Source organism: Mesoplodon bidens, assembly GCF_964165515.1.
Source record: "Mesoplodon bidens genome assembly, chromosome: 9".
Taxonomy (NCBI): domain Eukaryota; kingdom Metazoa; phylum Chordata; class Mammalia; order Artiodactyla; family Ziphiidae; genus Mesoplodon; species Mesoplodon bidens.
The window spans coordinates 91,144,671-91,166,137 of record NC_138166.1 but is presented as its reverse complement, the minus strand read 5'-3'; the positions used below and the strand labels follow the sequence as shown (position 1 = coordinate 91,166,137).

At 39.9% G+C, this 21,467-nt stretch overlaps 1 protein-coding gene across 2 annotated transcripts in view; it reads left to right on the top strand.

Annotated features, from left to right (window-relative positions):
• DGKI (diacylglycerol kinase iota) overlaps positions 1-21,467 on the top strand; it is a gene marked incomplete at its 5' end in the record, with an annotated part of 459,522 nt that overhangs the window by 334,948 nt on the left and 103,107 nt on the right. For both annotated transcript variants that reach the window (XM_081244467.1, XM_081244466.1), the window contains one exon: positions 2,089-2,189. In XM_081244467.1, coding sequence (XP_081100593.1) covers positions 2,089-2,189 — 101 coding nt within the window. The remainder of the gene's footprint in view (positions 1-2,088; positions 2,190-21,467) is intronic.

Here is a 21,467-nt window from a genome sequence, read left to right as displayed (position 1 = left end):
ATTTCAAAATCAGCATTTGGTGTGAATGGTGTGTGGTTACTCTGTTAACAATTCTTTCCTATCTACTTACATCTAACACCTAACACTGATATAATCCTTACTTTTACTCTTGCCCTGAGTTACTATTTATTTACTTATTGATGTACCTTTCAAATAATTACGTTATTTTTCTAAAAATGATGATACTCAGTGTAAAATAATCCCCAAATCCCACCATGTACAGGTAACCATCTCAAACAGCTTACTGAACATTTTCTTCAGACACTTCTCTATAAACTCCTAAATTCCACAATTCACATGAAGGAGATTATGCCATATGTAATTTTCGATGACTTTGTTTTTCACTTAACAACATATTGTACTCAGACTTTCTTCTAAAGGTAGACACTCATTTGTAATATTTGCCCTGCGTTCTTCTGTTTGTACCAGCAGTTTACTTAACCAGCCCCCTGTCGATTGTTCATTGACCAAAGAGTCTGAGCATCACGTAGGGATCGTCCGACTCTGCTAATCCAGGCTCTATGGCTTTGCTGTCAATCTGTGGGATTTTTGGCATCGTATAATAGAAGGAGCATAAAAGGGATGAATGAAGAGTCCAAGACTCTGCTCCCAGCTCTGTCACTTAGTAGCTCTGTGACCTTAAAATCACTTTACCTTTCTGAACCTCAGGTTCCCTACCTGTAAATGGCGGTGTGGGTATGTGTGATATTAAAGGTCTGTTCTGCTCATTCACAAATGTGCTTTAAACCACATCTCCCATCCCAACTTACTCATGTCAGTTTTATTCACCAGTGCCTGTTAAGTTGGAGTATGTATGGAAGGAGTTGTTATACTTTGCCCTAAAATGAGTTTTTAGACAAGAGAATGAAATTAAAATGATTTCTCCCTCTTCCAGAGCTGCAGTGAAATTGGGTGTGTGAGTGCATGTGTGCTGGAGGTTGGGGTAGAGGTATCCTGACAATATTTTTTAAGTATCACTCTGTCCTTCCATCCATCCTTTTCCTCTTTCTTCTCTCTCCCGCCCCTTCCTCCTCTCTCGTCTTTCCTCCCTTTTTTCTTTTTCTCTTTCTCTCTTTCCCTCTCTCTTTTCCTTCCTTCCTTCCCTTCCTTTCCTTCCTTTCTTTCTTTTCCTGAAGTGAATTGAGGACTAATGCTATTCTTTCTGCTTCAGTCAATGGGGACTTTTACCCCATAATATAAGACAGGAGAAGCAATAAAGACAAATGGGGATTGTGTTATATTAATATATTGAATAAATATACTGTTCCGTAGTGGTGATGATGAAGATCAAATTATTTCACTCGACTAATGCCCATGATTAAACTATTTTGAAAATATTAGTTAAAAACATCCAAGGAATCCAGGTAAAATACATTCTGAGGGTGAATAGGATGCTTCAGAAAGTTTGGTACGACCCCTTTTAATTGTTCACTATCTATCCTGAACCAGTTTGAATTCCTTTAAAATGAATTCAATACTTCATTCTCTTCCTAAAGAATGCATGTTGTACGTGTTTTAACACTTCCTCCATTTTGGGGTCCTCAGTGGCACCATCACAGGCAGCATTTATTGTAATTTGCTTTGACTGAGAAGTGCCCCCAGGGAGTTCGAGGTGTGTGGAGCCATTTCATTCTCAGCCCTGTGCTTTCTGGATTCTTGGTTTGATTTTTATGTTTTCCTGTCTCGTCTGAGAGCCAAGCTGTTGTGGGCATATTTGCTAAAGCAGTTCTTTCCAGCTCTACACCACTTCTCAGCACTTCAGATTAGCTGCATCTAATTTATTGTGGAACTGAACACAGAATCTTATTGGAGTTTTTAATAAGTTAGTAAAAAAAAAAAAAATGAGTGGGCTCCAGAAGCTTTTTCTGCTTATTCCCATGCTCTTACCTCCATTCCAGAAACTTGAGGGTTCCAGAGAAGTCTTCTCCAGATAACTGCTGTATTCTGATCAAGATCCCATGATTCTGGTTTGAATGTGAACTCTTTCTTCTTCATAAGAGATGATATTGCCTTTAGTCCGTCCGGGTGCATATAACTCCCAATTCCATTCTCTCCTTGATATCTGACCATTCGGTTCTTGTTTTACAGTCCCCAGTCTGTCCCAGACCGTCTGAGGATCCGGGTGAACAAGATCAGTTTACAAGACTATGAAGGATTCCACTATGACAAAGAGAAACTCCGGGAAGCTTGTAAGTTGGAAGTGCATAATGGATATCATGGGATCAGCCTGTTTTCAGCTTCTTGGTCCTCCTTGGTTTGATGGATAGATTCACCTTGTGTCTGAAAGTCATGATTAAAGAAATGAAGGGAAGTGTAGTAACATGTGAACCCCAAGTGATGCTATATGGGCTGAAGAAGATGGAACTAGAAAAGGAAATCAGAATAAAATAGTTCTGCTCTTGAGGCCATGTTAGGATCTCTTGGTTTATTAACCATTTTAGTCTCAGGTTTACCTGAAATGAGAAAAGCAGAATGATGGTGATACAACATGGTATAGTAACATCTAGAAAATTCTTGAGACAGCACACGTCTCTTCCTGGAGGCTGCATTACCAAATACTGTCCTCATTCTTCAGGCCAGTGTGACAGAGTTATCTGGGAAGACACGTCCTTCACTTCTAGCTGTTATGTGATTGTATGACGTCAAAGAAAGGCCTGCAGCCTAGTAAATGTCATGGTAAAATGAGTCACTGATGAGGTGCCAGTGCTTCTGAAACCTTAAGTTGAGTCAACATACAAATTCCTTTTCAATGTTCGTATTTTCCACATGCGTCTTTAAATATATATAACTGTTAGTTCACCTTGCTCAATATTCCATATTTATTGGGCATTTTTTACATTCTAGTCACTATTTTAGATCTTTGTCTGTACCATGAAAATAGATGAGGTAACTGGGGAACGTCGGCCAGAAGCAGTTAAGACTACAGGTGTGTTGGATATTAGGGTTCTGGGTTCCTTCTTCATTGTGGGGGCCAGTAGTCAAGTGCAGTAAAGGCAGAGAAGATGAGGGCCAGTGTCCAAGGGCACAGGCAGGGATGCCAACAGAGAGAAGGGAGTGTTGTATAGAACCAGAGGTTTATGAACTAAAACCCAAACTGGCCCCAAGTGTGGACCTGCCTGAAGGTGTAGGAGATGCAATAGTTAACACTGGCAGGAGGGGAGTAGGGGGCACATTTCTGAGCTTTGATTCCTGAACCTGTGATCTGTAGTGGGGTGTACTGGATGGAAGTCCCGAAATCCAGGGACAGTCTCAGGGTGGGGCAGGGACTTTCAGACCTGGAGGTGACAGTGAGCAAGGATCCGCTTCCCCCGTTACTCAGGCACTAAACCTACCAGGGCATCCTATATGGGATTTCTCTCTCCATGCTTTCACTGCTTCAGCTTCCTCAACCCTCTTCATCCTTTTCCGTAAACGTCAATATCCTTCAGCTTCTCCCCAGCCTTCTCGCTCCATGCTTCACTCCTCTTCCCTTTGGTAGGAATGCTTTGAGGTGGAGGAGGAACAATTCCCTGAGCTTCTGCATTTCCCCCTTCTGCCGATGGCAGATTATATTTTCTAATGTAAATGAGATCATGCGGGCCAGACTAGCACAAACTCTAATTTAACCCATAAGGTGGTGGACCTATATGTTTGCAATGGGAGATGTAGCTACAGGGTAAATTAAACTGACTTTTAGAGGCTACTAATGATAAAGAATGGTGTTTTATGTTCTTTTTCTTACAAACTTCTAAACAAATAGCTTACCAGTTTGAAAAATTAAAAAAGAGACCGGATCTCAAGCCAGTAATATTTTGCAGCTTACCGTCAACTCTGAGGAGAGTCAGTTAGGAGTGGGGAAGCTTTTGAAATTTTTGGCTGCAATGAGATTTGAAGCTTATCTGTGGATTTCAATGACCTCTTCTATCTTTTCTGGGGCATTATCTGTTTGATATAAATATAAGTCCAATAAATTCAGCCATGTCTTTTGGGACCCAGAAGAACAAAGAAACTCTCAAAGAGGGAATCAAAGCATTATCTCATTCTAAAGATTTGAGGAAAACAACATATGAATTAGGAGGAAAAGCAACCAACTCAGTCATTCTACATTTAATATATGGAGATGATGCTTCTCAACTGTGGCTGCTCAGGAAAGTGTGTCCTTGGGGGTTTATGGACTTACTCACACTCACCCTTTCTTCCCCGGCTCCAACTTGCAAGTGACTACAGATTCATGGGAAGGCCGACAGCTCAAACTGAGTATAAAGGCAAAAACCAGTTCAAATCCAAATGTGCAGTGCATGCCAAAATAGGTTATTTCTGAAGCATTAATGAAATGAAATAGAGAGAACACATCTAGATAAAAGGGACTCTAGGAATGTGCTCTGACCTGCATCCTGGAAGAACAAAGGGGGTGAATCCTCTTCGGTCATTCATTTATTGTCAACATCCGAGTCCAAACTAGAGCAGTCCTGCATTACTGGGGGTCAAAAAATTAGTTGCCTTTCTTGATGATACACCAAGTGACTCATCCAGGCAGCATGTGGCTGTTTTCCTTCACCATTTAATAGAATCTTGCTCATGTGTCTGGATCATTATTCATATTAGATTACAAGCTCAGATGTTTGTTGTCCTACAAAGCCCTGCTTCTGTCTGTAAGGCAGGACTCCGTGGTAATTACAGGAGGGCAGCCCTTTTCATCGCCATGCTTATTTAGGCAGAGAGAGAGATGGCTATAGTCTTTTAAATACTTCCGGTCTCCCTTCCATTTAGCCCCAACTCACCTGGCGGCATTTCGTCTAAAATAATAACACAGAGAGGGTTAGTCTTTGCCAGTCTCTCCTTCTGCTCTTATTGGTAAATTTCAGACTTGCTTAAAACAGTTATAGTTTTTTCACTGGATTTATAAATTATTAATCCTCAAGATAATGGTTATGCGGTCCAAGAGAGGAAAGTCTATTCAACTTGAAATAGAACATAAGGAGAAAGTAGCCATATTAAAAAAAAATTCTTAAGGTAAATCTATAATAATTATAGCAGAAACTCACTCCCATAATCAGAATGAAGTATATAAATGAGTTCTTAATAAAGCATATAATCATATAGTCTAGGCAAAGGGTAATCAGTTTTTTAAAATTTCTTATATTTCTATGTACAAAAGAGTTTCACTGACACATGACATATATGTTTATATTTGGAATAACCTGATACTGGCCAAGATGTAACTCTATCTCTGATAAACTGGCTAAACTTTACTTCTGGCATCAGCTTACTCTGCACTTCTGAATGGCCATGATAATTCATATGAGTCTAGGGCCTAAAGCAGAAAAGTAAAAACCAGTTTGGAACTAATTGAAAACAGATGTAGCCTATAAAGGTGGGGGGCATTGCTAACATTTGTTGTATATCAAATACAGTGTTCAACAACCCTTTTACATACAGTATCTCAGTACCATGGATATTATCCGGCCATTTACAATTTAGTATCTCTATATAGTAGATAATATCTCAGTATATTATTATCTGGTTAAGACTAATGATTGTGGCTAATTAGATATTTAGGCAGTTGTCCTAATGGAATTTCCTTGTCTTCTGTTTAATGACTCAGTAGAAGTGTCAGAGACATTTGTGTTTGAATCTCACTTGCAACCTTGACAAAGTAATTTTACTGATGACAAAATCTCTCATCTCTCAAACGAGAATATAATTGCAGCCTCGTAGGGTGCTGAGGGTTAAATGGAATATTGTATATGAAAGCCCCGCTGCACAGTCTGGCAACATTAGCAAGCTTTCCCAAAATGGTAGCTATGATTGTTGGAGTTGCTATTCCAAAAGACGCTGCTGTGACATTGCCCTTCAATCTGCAAGTCCACAAGCCAGGCTCAGAGCAGCTGCCCTTTTTTTTAATATATATCCTCTCACCAAACTGCACACACCATCGCCACCCTCCAACTCTCTTTCTCACTTTCAGAAATAGAATTGAAAACACTAGTATAGATTAAAGATTACGGAAAGAAAATATGAGTAATCATTTGATTTACTTTTATTGTGTCAGCTAGTACAAGAGACTGCTACGATGGCAAGGTATTTACACCTGTGAAACCCATATTTAGTGATCTGGTCAGATATCTGCAAACTCCCTCTCTTAAGTACTTATACATTTTCTTAAGTGCATCATCTGCTATCCATCATGGAATATTTAAAAATAAACTTTATTTTGGAATAATTTTACATTTGCAAAAACATTTCAAGGATACTACTAGGAGTTCCTACATACCTCTTACCCAGTTTTTCTCATTGTTAAACATTTTATTTTACCATAGTACATTTGCCACAGAAACTGATACCACTTCATTACTGTTAACTAATCCCAGTCTCCTCTGGTCTCTGACAGTTTGTCAATCTTTCCTCCACCCCCCACCCCCATGACCTTGATTGTCTTGAGGAATACAGGCCAGTGACCTGTTCAATATCCCCTATTATGGCTTCATCTGTTGTTTTACTCATAATTAGACTGGAGTTGTAGGTTCTTAGAATACTGCAGAGGTGAAGTACCCTTCCCATCCCGTCATATCAGGGGTTACCTGCTTCCCACATGACATGCTTGTGATGGTAAACTGATCTCTTGGTTAAGGTTGTATTTGCCGGGTTTCTCCACTGTAAAGTTCCTGTCTTTTTACTTTCCCTGTGCTATTCTTTGTAAGTGAGTCACCATGTTTCACTCATCTTCAGAATGGGGGGATGTGGATCATTGGATTTGTTTGTTTGTTTGTTTTCAGTTTTTATGTATGACTCAATTGCCTTTGATAAACATGCCAAAATGGTGGAGCCATTCACTCATGGATGAATCCATGCTTCCAAAAACTGTACATTTGTATCAGTTATATGTTGGATATCACCCTAGATGCTAGACATTGAAAGATGAAATCAGGACATGTAACATTACAGTGTCATTTATTCAATACACATTTATTGAGTGCTTACTCTGAGCAAACAGTGGTGGAAAAAGAAAAGCATGAATAATCCCTGAAAAAGCTCATCAAATGAGCTTTTTCTCATTTGATGAGGATTATGATAGAACTAAGGAAACACTATGTATCTATTTTCTTAGTAAACATTTAAATAACTAAAGGAAGGGATGGAATATATAAGCAAGCATGACAAAAGCCAATCTAATAACCACTAATTAGTTGAATGACCTTGGGCAATGCATTTACCCTCTTCAGGCTTCAGTTGCCTTATCTGCTAAATGCAGTGGTTAAACTCTATATTTCCTCAGGGTGTACTATATGGTAATAAACGTTTAGCCCTGTAGAAATGACATAGGACTTAAAATTTTTCCTCCTGTTTACTTAGGAAAGTTTTTAAAGCTCCAACATCATTCATTGTAATGATTGCAAGCATCAGAACGTGTTAAGTGCGTTTTGCTTCATGAGTTTGCTAAAAACACTGATTTTTTCCCCCTATCGATTGCTTCATCTAAAATTGAATCTTTCCCCATCATTTAACAAGTTGACAACAGGGCCGTTCAGTAGAGATTAGGCCTCCATTTGGTGGAGGTAGGCGTTCCATTTGAAATCTGTCTGAGGAGTTAAATGATGTCAGTCTGTCCTCTGAAGGGCACTGTCCATTGCTTTTCAAGTGTTTATGTTTATTTCTAGTTTCCTGAGTTGACATTTACTCAGAGTTTTGTGTTTAGTTTCCTTTACTGTTCTCCCCTATCTTTTGTCTGTATCTTGTATTTATCCTTAATAAAAATGTAATGCTGATAAATAAAAATAATTGTAGTTAATGCATATTGTACTATTACTGTGAGCTAGCAAATGTCTTAATATTTCTACAAATATCATATAATTTAATTCTCCCAACATCTCTGTGTACTAGGTAGCATGGTTATCCCCATTTTATATAGAGAGCAACTGAGGCCCAAGAAACTTAAGGAAAATTCTAAGGACCTGACATTCTGAATACTTATTTAATCACTATGCTCCCTATTTCTTTCAAGTAGTAGTTATTTTCTTTTATAAAGTATTTTTAATAGCATACTTGTTTTTAAATCTTTCACAATACTATTTCAAATGCTTTTTTGTATTTAAACTGACTTTACCTTAATTTACCAGACGCTGGTTTGTTGGACAATTTTCTGTTTTTGGATCTTTCTCTACCCACCCCCCCCAAATAAATCATCTGTTCATAAATCCATGTATTTATTGACTGCTTACCATATTTCTAGTACTACTTCAGTTGATGGGGATACTGAAAAGTGCCTGCCCTCATACAGCTTATACTCCATTTGGAGAATTAGACAAGTGAATAAGTGATATAGCAGTAAGTGGTATAATGGGAAATAATGCAAGAGTGACAAAGGATCCTATTTTTGATAAGGTGATCAGGGAGAGACTTTCTAAAAAGGTAACATTTAAGCAGAGACCTAAAAGTAAAGGTTGAGTATGCACCTGGATTTCTGAGGGAAGAGTGTCCCTAGGCAGAGAGAGTGGCTAGTGCTAAGGCCCTGTGGTGCAAACATCCTTGGACTATTTAATGCACAACAGGGAAGTTCATGTGGCTGAAACATGGTTAGTTGCGTGGAGAAGGGTATGAAGTCATTCTGAAGTTGTAGGAAAGGGCTGGCACATGGAGGGGGCTTATAGACCATGGAGAGGCTTTGAGTTTTATTCAGAATGTAATGAGAAGTTCCAGGAATTATTTGAGAAGGAGTATAACATGTCTGCATTTATTCTGAATAATTCTGGCTGCTGAGTGGAGAATTGACTGCTGGGTTGTGAAAGTAAAAATCAGCGCACCAGATACAAGGCTAACATGATATTCCAAGTGAGATGTGTGCTGGAAGTTGAGGGAGTTAAAGTAGCAGAGTTGGGGAGAAACAGTTGGACTTTGGATCTATTTTGGAGGTAGTGCTGGTAGGATCAGATGATGGATTAGCTGCACTGTGTAGGAGGAAAGGGTGATTCAAGGATGCCTCTGAGGTTTTGGGCTCAGCAACTTGGTGCATAGAGTTGGCAGATGTAGAGGACCCAAGGGTGACCAAGCAGCACAGAGTGAGCTAGGAAAAAACAAAAAAGAGGAGAGCTTGCTGGTTAGAAGCCAAGAGAAGAAGAATATTTTATAAAAGAATAGTGACAACTAGGTCAAATGCTCTGTGAAGGTGGAGAGAGATGCACGCTAAGAACTGGTCATTGGATTTGGGTAGAGGGTGGTTATTAGTAACCTCACAAGAGGTTGTAGAGGGAAGAAGGTGAATTGAGTAGGTTCATGTGCCAATCGGACCAAAGGAAGTGATTCCACATAGACTGCCCTTCTGAGATGTTTAACTGGAGAGAAGAGAAATGGAATGGGGGCTGGATGTGGAATCAAGGGAGGTTTGTTGTTGGGTTTTTTTAAATTTGTAAGCTAGTTCAGCTGTGTAGGTGGTGTGTGCGCTGATGGGCCAGTCCACTAGAAAGGGAGAACTTGATTCAGGAGAGAGAGGGCCAGCTGCAGGAGCAATGCCTCTGGATAGGTGGAGATGGGGTCCAGTGCACAGTGGAGGGGTGGGGACCGTCCCCAGAGTACGGGGAGGGAAGGCAGAGGAGTGGGTACAGAGGCAGGTAGGTTGGGGTATTTGGTACCAGGGAGAAGTTCTATTCTGATTACTTTTATTTTCTCAGTGACACAAGGAGCAAGCATACTAGCTAACAGTAGGGAAGGGAAGTGTATCAGTGTTCAGGGAGAAAGAAAAGGAAAAGTTTGAAAGAGCCATTTGAAGAGTGAGACAGTGAGTGGCCTGGGAGGAACCGCTGAGCAGCACGTTAGATCTGGAACCTTGAACTCCTTGATTTTTTCGTAAGCATGGAGACCCTGACCTGTCAGTTCCTGGGGGTCTTCTTGGCTTATACATGAGTGCATTCCTTGTCTTGCTAACTTCCAAGACTCAGATGCCAGGGGAATATTAGGCTGAAGGACAATGATCTTATTTTTAATATAATCCCCTTCATTATCTAATTCTGTTTATGATCCAAAGCCTTGCTTTGTGTACAGGGAAATAAGAAGTGATTCCAGAGCTGTGCTTTATTAGATGCTAATGATGTTAGTTAGGTCTCAGACAAGGAAATAGCCTAAAGTGTTCATACTGTTATTGTATTCTTCTTTCCTTGTTAAAACTTAGCCTTTGGTAATGAGAACCATCATTTGCAGGTATATTTTAAGTCTTGCCCAAAGGAACATTTTTCCTTTTTGTTGGTTTATCCTGTGTACAACACATACACACACACACACACACACACACAAATAATGACTAATTTTCACTGCCCTAGTCCGTTTTGTTGTTACCTTCCCAGTTTGCCAGCTCTGGGATATGAACTCAAATGGTTGTTACGTTTCTTTTTGAAGACTTTCTTCTAAGAACTTTGCATAGATTTGATACTTTTTCTTTCTTTATGTTAATGTGTGTTTGGTGTGGCATTAGCCACTGCAGAGTCACGACATCATATTTAATAATAAATAATAACACTTAGCGTCTGCCTGGTGCCTCATAGTTTACAGAGGGCTGTCGCATACACTGGCCGCAGGCATCAGCAGAGGGACACTTACAAAGGTGGCTTCACACAGGCTCACGTAGCTGCGACAGGATTTTAGTACGAATTTACATCTCCTCTCTCCTAATCCAGTACACTTTCTAACCACAACCCTCCTGCTTTGTAAAGACATAGCTGTGCACTTACAGAAATGTGGTTTTTTTAAACATCTTTATTGGATTATACTTGCTTTACCATGGTGTGTTAGTTTCTGCTGTATAACAAAGTGAATCAGCTCTATGTACACATATATCCCCATATCCCCTCCCTCTTGCGTCTCCCCCCGACCCTCCCTAGCCCACCCCTCTAGGTGGTCACAAAGCACCGAGCTGATCTCCCTGTGCTATGCGGCTGCTTCCCACTAGCTATCTGTTTTACGTTTGGTAGTGTATATATGTCCATGCTACAGAAATGTGTTTTAAAAAAGAATTTGGGGTCGTAGTTCTTGTTCTTGTTTGTGTTCCGTGGGAAACACACTCTGAGACTTTTGAGCTTGATGTGTTAGGAGGTTTACTGGAGATTCTCCAGGAGGGAACGGTGGATGTGGAGAGCGAGGAGTAGCAGTGGGCAGAGGGACAAACTGAGCTGTGATGTGCCTGCATTGGGATCTGGGATCGCCATTTAGAATTGTCCCAACTGAGGCAAGGGTCATTGGAGATCGTTCAGGCTGTCCCCTGGGAGGAAGCGAACTGTGAGTGAGGTTGCGTCCTTCTTAGAGAGAGGCTCAGCTGTGAGCTGTCAGCAGAGCCAGCACTTTCAGTGGCTGAGGGAATGAGGGCCTCCATCCCATCGTGGATCTGCGGGGGGCACGTCTGTTCTGAAAGCACCATCTTGTCTGCATAACTCGGCACCTGATTTTTGAACTAAAAGGCCAGGATGTAACCACCCACACACCCAAATCTTTGAGTCCACTCATTCCCTTCTTCATGTAACAACTACTTATTGAACACTTATTATGTACCAAGCACTGTTCTAGGTACTAGGAATTAGGCTCATGTATCACTAACCTCCAAGTTTCTCTCTTTGCATCTTTTGGCCTGACCTCCCTGCTATTCCAAATTCAGGGAATTGGAATATAAGCTAATAACTTTCTTTAGATGCCTCAGAATGAGCTAAGGAAAATGGAAACCTAAAATGTTAATGCTAACCTTTTCTTAAAGGTTCTGTTTGCCCTGAACTACTATCAAGCCAAATATTCTCCTTTTGGAATTTGAGTAATTGAAATTGGAAATCTAAAGGCAAGGTAATATAAATTTCAGGCTATTTCTAACCGAATATTGTAGTCAGAGATAACACCAGAGTTTGATCCTCAACAAGATGGATACTTATTCTATATGTTGATCCAACTTATTGGTAAAGATACTGAACTGAACAGAACGAAGGACAGAAATATGTGCTGGTCTGAAAATAACCTCTTTGCAGAATGATTTAGCACCACAATTGTATTTGCTAGTTATGTGAATAAAAGCTTCAGGCCTTTCATAGTTCATACTGGTGGAAAGCACTCTTTCCTAATACTTACTGGGCTTCCCGAATCACTGATCCACTGCCCCTCTTCTGGACTCACTGATAGGCAGAATTAAAGCATTCCCTTGGTTATCAGATGCTAGAATTGTGTTTTCTTTAGACTGCTCTAGTTCACATCTCTACATGGCAGTTGTCTATATATAATTGGTTTACTCTTTTTGCTTTCATGAAGAGACTTGGGCCCCTATAACAGATTTTAGGACATCTTCTGTTATGATTCTTCACATGGATCCAATCAGCTCAAATTCAGAGCTGCATGATGGAATGTTTCTCCAATATCTGTCGGTGACCGTGCCCATTACCGTCATGTGCAGTTGACAGTAAGATGTTAAAATTGTGAAAGAGACTTGAACCAGGGTCTCTAAACATCATTTTTTTTTTTTTTTTTTTGCGGTACGCGGGCCTCTCACTGTCGTGGCCTCTCCCGTTGCGGAGCACAGGCTCCGGACATGCAGGCTCAGCGGCCATGGCTCACGGGCCCAGCCACTCCGCGGCATGTGGGATCTTCCCGGAACGGGGCACGAACCCGTGTCCCCTGCATCGGCAGGCAGACTCTCAACCACTGCGCCACCAGTGAAGCCCTCTAAACATCATTTTGAGTATAGTATTTAACTAAATTTTGGGTCTGGTTATGAATCTTTTTGCTTTTGGACACAGTATTTCCCCTTGACTTTCACATGTATTTGGCTGGCCAACCCATGTAGCCAAGATTTCCATGTCACTGTTAAGTGCTTGTTATCTTCCTCCCAAATACTAGAGCACTGGCAGTAAATTATCAGTGGTGGCTCTTCCCTGTATCTCGGAATTTTGCGAGTATTACCTTCCTAATGAATGTACCTGGACAAAAATTATATTGTTTTCTAATGCCCATTGTCAGGTGCCTTCTAGAACCTTAAGTTAATTGCTTCTATCACATTTAACACTGGGAGTGCACTCCAAGGAATTTTATAAATCGTTTTGTTGTTCTAGAATTCCATTGTATGTGACATTAGGAATCCTCATTGACATGGAGTTCCCTTCATCAAAAATAGAGCTTTACATCATTGTTAGTAAACCTTCAGATTAAGTTGGAAGATGATGACATTTTCTAGAACTGTTTGACCTGGACCTTTGGTTTCTGTTATTTACTAGAAGACAGTATTGGACCTTTTGCCTTTACTTTCTTCTATTATTACTGGTAGTGCATGAACCAAATGTATCCAAAGTAGGAAAAAAGAAAACTCATGCAATGTTAAGCATATTAGCTGTGATCGGGTTGCACTCTCCCTCTGACTCCTTTCATCTTTGTTCAGAACACAGCTTCTACTTTTTTTTTCTGGATTTCTCTTTCTCATTTATGCTTTTCCATTCATCATGTGCTACATGCTGATGATTGGAAAGATAAGAAGAAAAGGATCAATTACTCTTAGTTCCTGAGATGATGTGGTCTGGGCCTTGGGTGGATGTCTAAGGAGTTACAGTCCCCCCTTCCCTCCCCCTTCCTCCACCTGCTCTTCATTCTCCAGGCTTGAGAATATTCTCTCCCCAATTCTTCCTGTAACAATATTCTAACTCTGAAATCCCTTTCAGATATTTTAGGTGTTATCAGTTGCCTTTGAGGCATTTGTAAGTGCTTCTTATCAACCATCTTTCCAAGGGCCACTTGCTTTTATATCATTTCCATCACCTATCCCTTCCCACCCTCCCTCTCTCCTGCCTTCTTGGTTTTCCTTCCCTCTCTCCAGCTCAGCAGGCCACCGTCTACTGTGGTGTCAGGCAAGTGTGTGAGAAGGTTGTAACTGCCGTGGCCACTCTGAACAGCTGTGAATCACCCTGGTTCCTCTTCCCTCTCACCACCCAATTCATTATGGAGCTGATTCGTAACATCTCCCATATGTGTCTCTCCCTTATCTTTACTGTCTTCCTCTAGTCCAGACTCCAGCATTGCTCATCTCATTTACTTCTATAGCTTCCCAACTCACCTTCCTGCCACTCACCTTGTCTTCCACTAATTTGCCTTCCACATCTCTGCCAATGATTTTTCTAACATGTTTTCAAAGAAAAGTCACATGGACAAGTTAAACAGGCAAGGAAGACTTTATCCAAGACTATTGCAATAGGGGTCAAGACGGTGGCAATGGGGAAGAGAAAGTGAACTCTGCTGTAACAAAAGGCAGGAGACTTTTTCATCACTGGGGTGAGCGAATGGAAAAGTGCTAGAGGACTTTAGCCATTTGATTAGGCTATCTGTGTTTGCAAATTGTCACTTACTAGCTACCTATAGAGACTAGGAACAGGAGCACTATCTTCCGTGAACGATTACATGTCAAAGGGATGGGTTCTGGGTCTTTGGGAAAGATGTCCAGGGTTGTAGAACTGGCAGGAGGCTGGGAGAAGATTTACCTCTCAAAGGGGCAGAGAAAGAATTTATAAGTGAGAGTCTTCTAAAGTAAGTAGTCTACGAAAAGGGAGGTCAGGGGCCTATAGTCAGGGAGAAACCTGTCTATAAAGTTTAGTTGAGTTAGGGGCAACATTAAGCCCCCCTAGGTCAATGTAAATCTTGAAACCATTTTTGGCTGCAAACCTTTTAGCATCTGCCAATCTTTTTGAGAATAAAGCCCCAACTCCTTAGCATAAAAAAAAAAAAAACCCACAAGCCTCTGGCCTTGGCCTCACCCCCTTTTACTCTTCACCTACCTACCTTTCTCAATCCTGAACATTTGCTTCTTTTCATGCCTTGGTTTCTTAGAGTCTAAAGATGATCTAAGACTTAGAGAATTCCCTTTGTCTAGAAAAACTCTTGTGTCTCTTGTCAAATGTCATTGTTTTCTTCACTTGGGAAATAACTTCTTATGAAAGTGGATTCTGCTCTGGGGGAATGTGTAGCTCTCCTGAGTCCTAAACACGCTTGGTTTATGACTATCAGCCTTCCTAGTACAATGTGTATAATCAGTAGGATGCTTTTATGTCACTCCCCTTTTCACGCTCCCCTGTGACACCTTGAGGGCAGGTACTGTGTCTTCCTTAGTATTATATGCCCAACTCCTGGCACTGGAGTTGTCCCTGGCACGAGAAAATCCTTAAAATTTGTTTGCTGTGTAATTAAGTGAATGACTTGCTGACCTGAAAAGTATTTTGGCACAATCCCTTGTATATACAATGCACATTTGCCAAATTAAATGAAAATACATACCACAAGTTGTTATTCAAGATTATTATTAAGTATGTAAGAGGATTAAAAAGAAACATGACTTGTATGTCCCTTGGGTTGCCTTCTTAGGTAGTATACCATCAAAATAAATAGCAGAATTTGATGTGTAGTTTGAAACCCATATTTGTAGAGAACCTGCTAGTTTCTGGAAAGCACATCTTCAAAATATTATCCTCGAATCAAATGCAATGAAAACTACATAGTTACTTTTATCTTATGGGTGACATTTTAAATTAACCATGGAGGGAACTCGGTTCAGCTCAAGTCATGAAGTTCAAACTCTAGGATCATTTTTAATCACAGGCACCAGGGGTGGTGAAACCTTTGACAGACCCAGGCATGGCATGGTGAGATAGAAAGTTCTTAGGGTGTTATGTTTCCTTTTGAATGCTAATATGCCCATTAATTTTTCCTCTTGGTTCCAGGTGAACAGTGAGCAGGTAATAATGACAGGTTGTCATACGATGAACCTATGGTACACAGGGGGAAAATTGGATTGAAATATTGCCAACTCATTCTGTTTAATTATCGTCAGCCATCAAGTTAGAATTTTAGTGCCCTGATAACCCTGACACATTTGGAATTAACGAGGTAAAATGGAAAGACTCCACTTGTCCCCTGCCATCCTCCCTTAGGGCTTTCCTTCCTTTCTCTGGTCCACGACGTCTGCTCCTTGATGTTTCCCTCCAGCCCCTTATTCCATCATCCTGTTGACTTTCTGAATAGTGGTTACACTGTAGCTAAGAAAGCAAGTTTATTTTTCTGTATGTCAGTATTCTCTGGTATCAGCAAAATATCTGTCTAAGGGAAACTCGGAACAGTTTCTTTTTTCCCCCTTTTCTCCTGCTTTTTTTAAAAATTAATAGACATTATTTTTTAGAGAAGTTTTAGATTTACAGAAAAATTAAGTGAAAGTACAGAGTTCCATATATCTCCCTGTTATCCCCCCAGCCTCCAGCACACAGTTTCTCCTATTGTTGACATCTTGCATTAGTGCGATACATTGTTACAACTGATGCACCAACATTAATATATTCTTATTAACTAAAATCCATACTTTACGTTAGGATTCATTCTTGTGTTCTACAGTTTTATGGGTTTTCACAGAGGTATTACATGTATCCACCATGACAGTATCATACAGAATAGCTTCACTTCCCTAAGTACCCCCTGTGCTTCACCCATTCATCAGTCCTTCCCCGCAAACCCCTGGCAACCACTGATCTGTTTACTATCTCCATAGTTTTGCCTTTTCCAGAATTCCATATAGTTGGAATCATGCAACATGTGGCCTTTTGAAACTGGCTTATTTCTTCACAATATACATTTAAGTTTCCTCCATTTCGTGGATTGAAAACTCATTTCTCTTTGTTGCTGAATAATATTCTACGGTGCGATAACCAGTTTGTTTATCCTTTCACCTATTAAAGGACATCTTGGTTGCTTTGAAGTTCCGGCAATTATAAATAAAGATGCTATGAACATTCATGGGCAAATTTTTGTGGGGACATAATTTTCAACTCATTTCAGTAAATACCAAGTAGTGCAGTTGCTGGATCACATGGTAAGGGTTTGTATAGTTTTGTAAGAAACTGCTAAGCTTTCTTCCAAAGGGGCTATACCATTTTTCATTCCCACCAGCAATGAATGAGAGTTCCTGTTGCTCCATGTTCTCACCAGCGTTTGCCATTGTCTGTTTTTTTCAATTTTAGCTATCCTAGTAGATATGTAATAGTATCACATTGTTGTTTTAATTTGTAATTCCCTAATGACATATGACATTGAGCACATTTTTCATACAGTTATTTGCCATCTATACATCTTCTTAGGTAAGATGTCAGTTCAGATCTTCTGCCCACTTTTTAATTGACTCTCTTATTGTTGAGTTTTAAGAGTTCTTTGCATATTTCAAATACTGGTCTTTTATCAGATATGTGTTTTGCCAAGATTTTTTTCCCAGTCTGTTTTTTCTTTTCGTTTCCTTGACAGTGTCTTTCACAGAACAGAAGTTTTCATTTTAATTGATTCCAGCTCATCAGCTTTTTATTTCATGGGTCATGCTTTTGATGTTGTACCTAAAATGTCATTGCCAAACCCAAGCTTACCTGGCTTTTCTCCTGTGTTATTTTCTAGGGAACAGTTTCTTTTTCAGACTATTTGTTTCTTAAGACTGCATATGAATTGATAGAAAGATAGCGAATATTTGACAAACTGTCTTGATTATGTCAGTAAACCTAAAATTAATTCTTAAGGGAATGTCAGGTTTTTAAGAATGTATCTCTGAAGAGTGTTAACATAAAATACATTCATTCTAAGATTATCTGTATTTTTGATGGTTTCCCCTACTGTTCAAAATTCATTTCTATTTTATGAATTTTTAACCCTGTTGTTACATTTATCGTTCTTTTCAGAAAGTGACAACCTTTTTATTTAGCCTTAACAGAAACTTTGCAATTCTAAAATTTTTATGTATATATTTAGAGCCTAATATCCAACCTTTGTAAATCCTTGCAGTTTCTGAGGAGTTTTTCCCTAAGGTCTCACACCTTCTTTTAATGACCCTATTGAAGATAGTTTTGTTTGTGATTTGAATAGGTAAATAGCCCCATTTAGTTGCAATTCTGTTTGAACAGGAATTGCACTATAATTGCTCATGTGTCAGATAATTAAATCCTTTCTTTCTTTTTCAATGCTGAGCTTTCAGCCCTTTCTTTCCACAGTGATACCTTGTTGAATGCATCACAGTATCTTGCAGGGAATGAATTAGCTGCTGTGAGTTTTCTCCCTTTTTATAGATTCCATTAACAGTTTCATGTGGATTTCATAGCAAAGGTGGCTCTTTCTTGCTTTGGCTCTGAGGGTCTTTGCTTGTGTCATAAAGCAGCCAGCTGTGATTCCTTGCAGGTTTGGTTGGTTCTTTTATTTACATGCTTTGGTTTAGGCTCTGGCCTTTAGAAGCTTTGGTAGAACACATTATCTGCTATAAAAGTCACCACATTTGGTCTGCTGAAAATGGCTTGAGGCTTTATGAATGGCCAGTACATGTTGATATAGAATTAGGGAAAATCCATGAATTTCATAAGGCTTATAGGAGTGAATATAGGGTGGATTTGCAGATACTGTGTTCTACAGGCACTGACTTCTTTAATCTTCACAATAACCCGGACAGGTAGGTACCATGATTATCTATCTTTGCATGGAGACCTCACATACTATATTGCAGAAGAATCAAGGGCAAGGTAAGCTCATTGAGTAATCAAAATGATCAAAAACATCTGCCGTTGGGATTTTCCTGAATAGAGTTATCTACCAAGAATAAACGTTAAAATGAATGGTATGCAAATACCTATACTAGCAAAAAAATACCAGATTAATGATATCGAATGTTTTGAATATCTTGCGCATTTGACATAATGAACTTTTTCCACCTCAAGTGAGAACGTGGGTTTTACATTTAGTTTATGTTAACTGTCAATCAGCTCTTCAGCTCAATGTGGGAAATTCTAAAGCAGCGATTTTAATAGCAAAACAAGTCATGTGATTGTCTATAACAATTCTGATTAAGGTCAGATGTACTCTTGCTGTATCTACTACCCCCATAATGATGAGTATCCTGCTCACCATTTTATAGTTGCATGTAGTTCTTTATGAAGTAAGAAATAGTCAGTTTAATTCTGTGACTCAAATTACAGACAGGGTTAGAGCTTGTCAACTGTTTAGATAAGCTTGATCCACAGTCTGTAAGGCCCTTGGAAGCTGGCCTACTGGAAGGGGAAGGGAAGGGAATGGTGGGTCTTTAAAAGTGACCCCACCCCTGCCAAGTGTGTTTATGAAAATGTGTGTGGCTTGACTCATGGTTTCTGAGTCCCAGGGCCATGCTCCTTTGTCCCGGCCTGAAATTGCTTACCTTGGCTTTGCTTCCCGAGGATCACAGCCTTTCCCCAATTCTTGTGTAGCTCTGGATACGGGACTTGTAATTCCGCCCTCACTCCTTGGTCAGCCTGTCAGCAGTTTCTGGCTTCACCTCTCTGAGCTCAGTGTTGAAAGGAGAGACTCCACCCTCTGTGTGGCCCAAGTTTGATGAGAAGGAGGAATAGTGCAGGAGACGGGTTCTCGAGTAAGAGAATCCTGGGATGAAATCTGGGCGCTCCGTTTCGTAGCTGTGACATTTCAGGGCATATTACGTAATCTTCCTGAGACTGAGTTCCTTCATTTTAGAAATAGGAATAATCATATCCACCTCTTCAGATTGTGGCAAAGGTTAACAAACACGGTAAAACTAGTTATCACAAAATCATTATTATCATTTTCCTCTTCACCCAGATTTATTCCACCCAGGCCTAAACCCTTGTAACACAACTCAAGATTGTATGTCTTTAAATATAACATGACTTAGATTATGCTACCAGAATATACATGTGCAAAATGTCTGTTTGGGCATAGCTGGCTTTTCTAGAGGCGGAGGGTAGGATTCACTAATAGAAGACAGTGAATGGCTTCAGCCACCCGCCTCTTCCTCTCATCGCCGCTTCTCTGAACCATCAGGCTCAGGACAGCTATGCCAGGATGAGGGCTACTCACTCAGTCCAGCAGGAAATAGTTTTGCATCTGGGAACTCACAAAGTTTGCATTTTTGTTCACCTGAGACTCCCATGCACTGGAATTCACTGGCCTCAACACAGTTCACTCACACTCCTATGGTTGTACCAGAATAAAATTGCTTCAGAGATCTTGGGGAGGGGACAGAGGGGAGGGGTGTTCATCTCAGAGTTGGTCCACAGGATCTTTTGTCTTTCTTCAATCAAGTAACTGATTGTCTTGAGGAAACTATTTGGTTGTCTTTTGCATCATACCTCTGACTCTTTGGAAAACATTTTTCAGGTTTTCTTAAAACTCTAGGCATTTTCTCTTTAATAGCCTTTAAGAACTTTGGTTTTCAATGTTTTGGGCAATTCAGTTCCATATATAGGATATCTAAGCCTGGTCTATTCCTGACTCTGCTTATCATTTGTGGTGAGATATATATTTTAGAAACCATGATATATATATATATATATATATATTTTAGTGCATATATCCTTCAGAAGTTTCTTATAGATGAAAGAGTATACTTGTGGATTGGTTGCTAGAAGATTTTAGATTTTTTGAAGACGAATGGTGTTAATTTATGCACTATTTGGCATAAATTTGCATAATGACTTCAAGTAGTCCTAACTTCAACTGTAGAAAACGAAATTAATTAGTATGACCCGTGGCATTTTATTTCAGACATAAAATCCAGAGCATGCAATGTGAAATATATAGTGGATTTCTCAACCAATTACTTTTTTAAAATAGATCTTTATTGGAGTATAATTGCTTCACAATACTGTGTTAGTTTCAGTTGTACACCAAGGCAAATCAGCCATATGCATACACATGTCCCCATGTCCCCTCCCTCTTGAGCCTCCCTCCCATCCTCTCTATCCCATCCCTCTAGGTCATCTCAGAGCACCGAGCCGATCTCCCTGTGCTATGCTGCTGCTTCCCACCAGCCAACTCTTGTACATTCGGTCGTGTGTGTATATCAGTGCTACTCTCATTTCGCCCCAGCTTCCCCCTCCCCCCACCCCAGGTCCTCAAGTGCATTCTCCGCGTCTATGTCTTTATTCCTGCCCTGTCGCTAGGCTCATCAGTACTTTTTTCTTTTTTAGATTCCATATATATGTGTCAGCATACAGTATTTATTTTTCTCTTTCTGACTTACTTCACTCTGTATGACAGACTCTAGGTCCATCCACCTCACTACAAATAACTCAATTTTGTTTCTTTTTATGGCGAGTAATATTCCATTGTATATATGTGCCACATCTTCTTTATCCATTCATCTGTCGATGGACATTTAGGTTGGTTCCATGTCCTGGCTATTGTAAATAGTGCTGCAATGAACATTGTGATACATGTCTCTTTTTGAATTATGGTTTTCTCAGGGTATATGCCCAGTAGTGGGATTGATGGGTCATACGGTAATTCTATTTTTAGTTTTTTAAGGAACCTCCATACTGTTTTACATAGTGGTTGTATCAATTTACATTTCCACCAACAGTGCAAGAGGGTTCCCTTTTCACCACACCCTTTCCAGCATTTACTGTTTCTAAATTTTTTGATAATGGCCATTCTGACCAGCGTGAGATGATACCTCATTGTAGTGTTTTGTTTGT